The 8,002-nt window shown below is 31.9% G+C and overlaps 1 protein-coding gene across 1 annotated transcript; it reads left to right on the forward strand.

The window, feature by feature from the left end:
- Nucleotides 1–933: 933 nt before the first annotated feature.
- LOC114286730 (inner membrane localized protein) lies at nt 934–4,609 on the forward strand. Its single transcript, XM_028229957.2, has 5 exons — nt 934–1,182; nt 2,916–3,045; nt 3,209–3,305; nt 3,519–3,605; nt 4,238–4,609. The coding sequence occupies exons 1-5, from the start codon at nt 1,122–1,124 to the stop codon at nt 4,373–4,375; spliced, it is 513 nt and encodes a 170-aa protein (XP_028085758.2). The 5' UTR covers nt 934–1,121; the 3' UTR covers nt 4,376–4,609.
- The last annotated feature ends 3,393 nt before the right edge of the window (nt 4,610–8,002 follow it).

Here is an 8,002-nt window from a genome sequence, read left to right on the forward strand (position 1 = left end):
ATTGCATAAGAGATTAGAAAATATCATGATACTCTTTAATGAAAATAATATTAAAATATATAATTAATTTTTCATTATATAAATTATTTATATCAATTTCATATTATACAAATTTGATAATAATTTGATGGATTTAATATTCGTAATATTAAATCATATCACATACATATTAACATCAAAACATACCATTCATAACCCATTAATTATGCGACAATGCTACGTAACTCAAATTTTGTGACTCAAAAGTGGCTCAAATGGCCAAAACGACGTCGTTTTGAGTACAGAACAACATAAAAATGGCTCGTTTTGGCCATTTGAGCCACTTTTGAGCCACATAATTTGAGCTACGAGACATTTTCCTTAATTATGTATAAGATTCAGTCGTATTATCATACCGTATGACAAATTCTCACGTTGCCCTTAATTGTGGGGGTGTTTTGAGAAATGAGCAATGCTATAGACCACTAATTTATCATCACTAATACCATCACTAATGAGGTGGCAATTGAAAAAAAAAAAAGAAAAAAAAAACAAGGTACAAAACACATCATTAGAGTCACCACTAATTAGTGGTCTAAAGCATTTTTGTTTGAGAAATTGATAAAAAATTAATTTTTTAACTTTTTAAATTTATTTTATCTTTTCATGAGTAAGGTTAAGTTTGACAAGTTGTTAAAAAGTTAAAAAGTCAAAAAATTATTCAAAAAGTTAAAAAGTTATCACTATTCACCAAAAGTCAAAAACTACGACTGCACAACTCTCAATTCTAATTTTTCCTTACATACTAATTTATACAACTTTTTAATACATATTTTTTTATAAAAAGTCAAAAAATTAATCAAAACATCCATATTTTTCATATTTTTTTTAAAATTTTTAATTCAAAAAAATAAAAAATACACTTATTTAAGACCCTAAACAACCCCTAAATTATGTGAATTTTGGCCAGCTTCCAAAAGACTCCTGTATCTTTTGTTTTCATTTGCCACATCACTCCTACTACCCTGCCTCGATTTCATCGAACACAAGCAAAATAAAAATTCATCTCTGCTTTATTTTCTTATTCTCATCCGGGCGATCGAAATCATCGAATACTCTCTCTCTCTCGAAACCCTAAAAAGATGACTTCTCTGACGAATTCGTTGGTTCTAACGAAGCATTCTCCATTTCATGTTTCACCTGGTAATCTCTCTCTCTCTCTCTCTCTCTCTCTCTCTGTGCAACACTGATCCTTATTAAGATCATCACTTTGATCTTTAATTTTGAATCTGTCCATGAACTTGATTGAGGCTTTGGGTTTGCATTTATAGATGCATATGTAGAGTGACAGTTCTTAACCAATGTGTTCTCACACATGCTGTGGGTGTATTGAGAATGACAATTGTCTTTGTTAGTAATGGGATCAGTTGGAGACTTATTATGACAGGAAGCCTGAAATTCTCTTTCTTTCAACACAACACCTTTTAGTATTTTGTATTTGCACATTTGTTTGTTAGATGTTATGAAATATGGAATTCAATGAAGCTATGAGTAGGATAACTGATGAACCTTGATGATCAGCGATTACACTACGATTGTGATATAGATCTTACAGAAGCTAAACAAGTGGATGGCGCGGGCTTTTCTTATTTCCAAAATCGTAACTACATTGTTGTGATTTTATGAGGTGAATGCCAAGCTATGTTCCATGGACTTAGGTATGAGTATCGGATGCCGGTGTGCACCCAAGTGTTAGACTTCTATAAACTTAAAAATCTTAGTATCTTGGATACATATCCAAAATTGGATATGTGTACGGGGATGCGCCGTTTACGCATATATATTGCATATTGTATGATATTTTCGGATAATATGTAAATTATGTAGAAATATACTGAAAATTAAATAGTATTCAAGAAAAATTTAAAATATTATCTCTTTAATTCATGTAAGAGGCTAAAAATATTGTTTTATTAGCAAATGTAATTTTCTTCTTTTTCATATATTGTAAGAAATTAAAGGATCCAAGTGTCTAAATTGGATATGAGCGTTGGACACATATCCAACACTCATATCTGGTGAACACAAGTACTTTGGAGGAAATAGAAGAGTCCATGTAACTCAGATGCCAAGGACTAATCTCCATTTCATTAGTTTTATTGCTATCTAATTTCTATATTGCTGTTATTTCTTCCTTGTATCAATAGTTCCGTAATCAACACCAGTTACTGAAATCCTCGTTTCCAGTTTTATCGTCTTTCAAAACTAGGAAAAGGTTGCATTAGGTTTAAGTTTAATTGAACTCTTTATAATAATTTACCAAATGTGTGTATTCTACTGGCCACTTACTCACACTTTCCATTACATCACCCATTCCTTCTTGGCCGCATAAGAACCAAAAGAGTCTTTGTGAAAGTTATCAGCATACTTGACAGTTGGGAAGGCATAATGCCATAGAGGAAGTTTACAAAATTCAGTAGTAGGCAATTTATGGCTTCAATTAACAATTGGAGATCTCTAATATTGACATTGATTTTGATTCTTTGATATGTTTGAGGATATTATTTGTTGTCTTCTTATGTTTTTTTTCCCTGTTTAGTATTATAAGAATGATGTTTGCTAAAGATGCCATATCTTGTTGTGTTAATTGTTTGTTGGAAGTCCCACCACAGATTTGATTCAATTCTTGTTAGGAGGTAGGGCACCATCTTCATTTGCTGATGATGTAAACTGCTAGCTCTAACTCTACACATTGTTTTCCTTCTATTGGTTGGATGTATTTGAAACAAACATTAGTTGTTTATGAATGTGTCCCAATTAAATATCTGTGTCCAGAAGAATGCTTGTCCCATTTTGGAATGTCTTACTTATTTGATCATCATCTTTGGTTCTTTTTTTCTATTTACCTTCATTGTTCTGGGGAAATTGTATGCTAGGCTCTCCTTTTAAGTCATCGGACCAGTGCCTTGGTAGTTTGGGGCCCAAGAACTTGTTGCTCAGTCTACAGACAGGGAAAACACAATTTTTGACGTCTAAACGGGCACTCACTGTTCAAGCAGGATACAGGTATCATCTGTGTTGGTAACACTTATTTTCACCAGTATGTTATGCAATTTGAAGTGAAGCGCTACATGATTTCTTATTGTTTCCTGATTTTTATTGAAGTGAAGTGCAAAAAACCCTTTCAATTTGAAGTTCTGACAGTCTCCTTCTTTGTGTGTAATCATAGTGATGGTGGAAAGCCAGGTAGCACGAGCATTTTTATTGGTGGCTTTGTTTTGGGAGGAATACTTGTTGGCACGCTTGGTTGCGTATATGCACCTCAGGTCCAACTGGTTTACCTAACATGTGCTTGTCATTCCAAATAGTCCAACAAAGTTGTTATATATATGTATCAATAGTCATAATAGAAGATGATCCTTGGTGCCAGTTGGTGCTCTCTGTGGGACATGAATCTGTAGGCTTCAATTAGATAGCCGCAGTAAATATGAACGGAAATGAATTACTACATTGGACTGACAATTTATGTTGAATTACAGATCAGTAGGACACTGGCTGGAGCTGACAAAAAGGATTTAATGAGGAAACTGCCCAAATTTATATATGATGAAGAAAAAGCTTTGGAGGTGAACTGTTGCTGTTAAACTAATCAGTTTTTAGACTGACTTTGACCCTCCCACCCTTCTTTTTGAGGAGCGGCCTTCTCTTACTTGATCTTAAAATTTTTTAAATGATTTCCTTGTTTCTTTTTTGTTCTGGGGGTGTTCTTTTTTTTTGCCTGACTAGTTCTAACGTTAGAGATCTAGCCATATGTGACATGATTTACTTAACTGTCGTCTATCTATCTGTCATAGAGTGCTTTTTGTATGTCGAAATATCTCCTTGTCGCTGTGTCACAAATAGACATGGATATGCAAAGCTTCTTTTCCATCTTAATATCTTGTAAAAATACTAAAATCATATAGGCCTTCTTTTTGTCTTTTTTCTTTTTTTCTTTTTTTCCTTTTTTTGAAAGTAAAAATTAGATAGATTCTTCTTGTGAGGAGCAACCTCCTTGGATTTCCTTTTCATGTGTTAGAGTAATAAACGATTATAAGAGCTCTTGGCCTTAAAATTTCAGTATCATTTTATTTCGGTTTGTGAGTTTTCAATCTAAACTGGGGGCCCTTCAGAATCCTTAGTTAGAATTGAATTCTTGTTAATGTATTTATTTTTTCTGTATTCCTTTTACAACACACTTATGGTAGCCTATTTGCAGAAAACACGTAAAGTACTGGCAGAGAAGATAGCACAGCTGAACTCTGCTATCGATGATGTTTCTGCTCAGCTTCGACCAGAAGATGATACCCCAAATGGAGTGGCTGTGGATACAGATGAAGTAGAAGCTGCCATATGAGCATGATCATGTTTGCATTTTGGTATTATTGGCCTTCACGTTAATTGCAAGATTGGCCTTCACCTTGGTTAATTGCAAGATTTGGAAATGATTGTTGAGTCTGTTGTTGTCTTTTTTTCTTCTCGACAATTAATGTGGTGGTGTTGATGTAGTGGTTCTGAGCATAAAGTGACTGCTATTTTGCTTGATACAATAAAAACATTGCTCGGTGTCTGGGCTGATTTATATACAAAACAGAGCTTTTTCGGTTGTGCTGTTTTTTTGGTGTATTAGCAGATGTTCAATTTGGGTTGGTTTTTACTACTGATATTCTACAGTACCTTAAGTTCAAATGAATTAATAAGGTGCTTGAGATTCATGACCCTCAGGCTTGCATGGATTCCACTTTATGGATAGTGAAGTGTATGTGTCCCTTCAGCCAAGTTTTTGCAGCTGAAAGAGACTTTAAACTTTGAACTTGCAAAAATACTAGGGGCCTCAAAAATTTTACTAAAAGTTTTACCAAATGTCTCACATGGGTGTGGGATCCACATGGGACCCACATAGTGTGGGTCCCACACCCATGTGAGACATTTGATAAAATTTTTAATAGAATATTTAGAGTCTCTAACATTACTCTTAAACTTGGACTAATTCCTGATGCAATATTATGTGGTAAATGGGTAATGGTTCAATTGTATCTGGGGAAAAGAGAATTCTGGATGTGTTGAGAGCACGTGCACTTTTTCTTTTGAGTGAATTCCATTAATTTTGGTTCATAATTTTTCAATTGTAATACATTTGATCATGATTTTAAATTTTGTTCTAAATAAAGACAATCAAAGATATTTCATTTGCAAAACGGTTCATTTCAAGGGTAAAGTTATTATACAATTTAGGATTAATTACACTAATAGTCCCTATAGTTTGGGACTTGTGTCACTTTGGTCCCTGATTTTTCAATTGTAACACATTTGATCCTGAATTTTAAATCATGTTCCAACTTGGAACTTTCAAATAAGGACAATTAAAAATATCATTAGATTTTTTAAGGGTAAAATCGTCAATTTGATAATATATAAACTATTTTGACAAAAATAAATGTTAAAAAATATATTTTTAATTTTTTAAAAATTATTTTTATCCACCAATGATAAAATTATGTAAAATTAATAAAAATTACATGATTAATTTTTTAAAATTAATTTTACATGATCATCATCCAAACACATAATAAAAATTAATTTGGTAAAAAAAATAAATAAATGTCTAAAAGATTTATCAATTTTACATAATTTTATTTTTAGTGGGTAGAAATAATTTTTAAAAATTCAAAAATATTTGTTTGACTTTTATTTTTGTCAAATTAGTTTATATTTTATCAAATTGACAATTTTACCCTTGAAAAATCTAATGATATCTTCAATTGTCCTTATTTGGAACAAGATTCAAAATTCAGGGTCAAATGTGTCACAATTGAAAAGTCAGGAACCAAAATGGCACAAGTCCCAAACTATAAGGACTATTTGTGTAATTTGCCCTACAATTTATTTTGTATTGGTTAACTTGTATATTGTTTGAAGTGTAATATCTTTTTTTAATGAATAATGCGCCACTTTTTTGGTTATAAAGTTCTATTTAGTTTGGTTTTCATAATCTATTTTCAGAAAAATTTTCTAAGAAATTAAAAATTAATTTGGTGAAAAAAAAAATACACATCATTTTTATATAATTTTATATTTTGGGTGAGTAGAAATATTTTTTTAAAATTATTTTTTATATTTATTTTCGTTAAATTAGTTTTTATTTTTTAAAAAGTCAAATATGATGACAACTTTGATGTCATTATCAAACCAATTCATTAAATCAAAAAATCAAAAACTAAAAACATTTCATATATTAAACATTACACATTAAAAACCTAATAACCATCTATTACATGATAACTATCTAAAAATAGCTGTTAACAACAAAAACAATCATTTATTACATGATAATCATCCATGATCATCATTCAAACACATGCTCAAAATTAATTTGGTAAAAAAATAAAAATATAAAAATGTAAAAAATTTATCATTTTTATATTATTTTATATTTGGTGGACAGAAATAATTTTTAAATATTGAAAAATAAATTTTAACATTTATATTTGTCAAACTAACTTATATTTTATTAAATTGATGACTTTACCCTTAAAATGTAGCATTTTTCATTTGCAAATGAAACAATATCTTTAATTGTCCTTATTTGGAACGAGATTCAAAATTCATGATCAAATGTATGACAATTGAAAGGTTAGGAATAGTGATACAAATTCCAGACCACAAGGGCTGTTAGTGTAATTCATCCTTTTCTTTTCTTCTCTCTCACTTTTTTTTTTTTTGGTGGAAATGTGGGGCATTTTGGTTGGATGGAAATCACTAGGTTCAAAATGATTGGAAAGTGACATTTTTTTTGGGATGACAATGGAGGAGACCCAGAATGTGCAATCTGTATCCACTTGCAAACTGTTGGCATATGAGCCAGAAAGAATGGTTATTTCCTATCAAAATAAATAAATAAATAATAGTTATTGAAAGATCTAATGGATGGGAGTCACGGGCAAAGATTTTCTATTCCTGAATCGTGGTCTTTTTCTCTTAAAACACTCACAACTTAAATCGAATCGCGGTCTTTTTCTCTTAAAACACTCATAACTGTTAAATCATTTTGAATGGTTTGAAATACAAAAACAAAAAATCGAGACAGATGATCCCATGTGGGAGTCACGGGGCACTCAAATACAAGGGCAAACAAGGAAAATGCAAGGGCAAACAAGGAACAAGGGGGGTGAGTGAAGTGTATGTAGGAAAAGATTTTTTAGCAAACTGTGTGTATTTAATAAAAAAAGACTAGAAATAAAATTCTAAAACTAAATTTCAGAATGTAAATTTTAATTCCCCAAACTCAAAAAAGAAATGTTCTGAAAACAAAGGAAGGAAAGAAATTTCTTGTTCATGTTTAAAACTAGAACAAAAACACACGCTGAAATAAAATAGAATTTATTTACTTACAAATTACAATATAGAAATGCAGAAATGAAAGATAGCCAAGGCGTGTATTGGACACACTTTCCTTAAGATCGTTGTGTCCTTGTTACGGTGCTTGAGAACAGATGACGCCAACCTCCCAGGATGCAACGACTATATCCCAGAATTGTAGCACTACAATCCGAGTCTGGCAAGCAAACTAAGTTGTATCTCTCTCTTTTACAAAAAAATATAAGAACAGTATGCAGAAGAGCAATACAGAGAAAATGAAGAAGAAGGAATGAGAGAATTGGTTGGAAAAAATCTGAATTTATAGGCAATAAAGTGACTGTTCGGATGGGTTTGGAAGCCCTCCAAACAGGTACGAATCTGAAAAACTACAAGAGTGAAGAGAGGTGACCGTAGAAGGAAGGGATGCCACTGTTCAGGTTTGAATTTGAAATTTGGCGCAAGTGTTCGAGTTTTTTCGAGTTAGGAATTCAAATTTTCCCTCAAGAATTGTGGAAATAAATAAATAATTCAACCCAACCTGCGCACGGCTCGGCCAGGCAGGTGGTGGCGCGTGCTTGTGGTGGTTTTGGGCCAAACCCACTTTGTCCATAACTCCCCTCCTTAC

This window comes from Camellia sinensis, chromosome 6 (genome assembly GCF_055761805.1).
Source record: "Camellia sinensis isolate YWXY chromosome 6, ASM5576180v1, whole genome shotgun sequence".
In the NCBI taxonomy this organism is placed as follows: Eukaryota; Viridiplantae; Streptophyta; class Magnoliopsida; order Ericales; family Theaceae; genus Camellia; species Camellia sinensis.

Excerpts from the sequence above, each read along its gene's own strand:
- LOC114286730 (XM_028229957.2), top strand. The coding sequence starts at position 1,122 with ATGACTTCTCTGACGAATTCGTTGGTTCTAACGAAGCATTCTCCATTT. Across the intron at positions 1,183-2,915 it reads TCCATTTCATGTTTCACCTG|GCTCTCCTTTTAAGTCATCG; the intron begins GTAATCTCTCTC and ends ATTGTATGCTAG. Across the intron at positions 3,606-4,237 it reads ATGAAGAAAAAGCTTTGGAG|AAAACACGTAAAGTACTGGC; the intron begins GTGAACTGTTGC and ends GCCTATTTGCAG.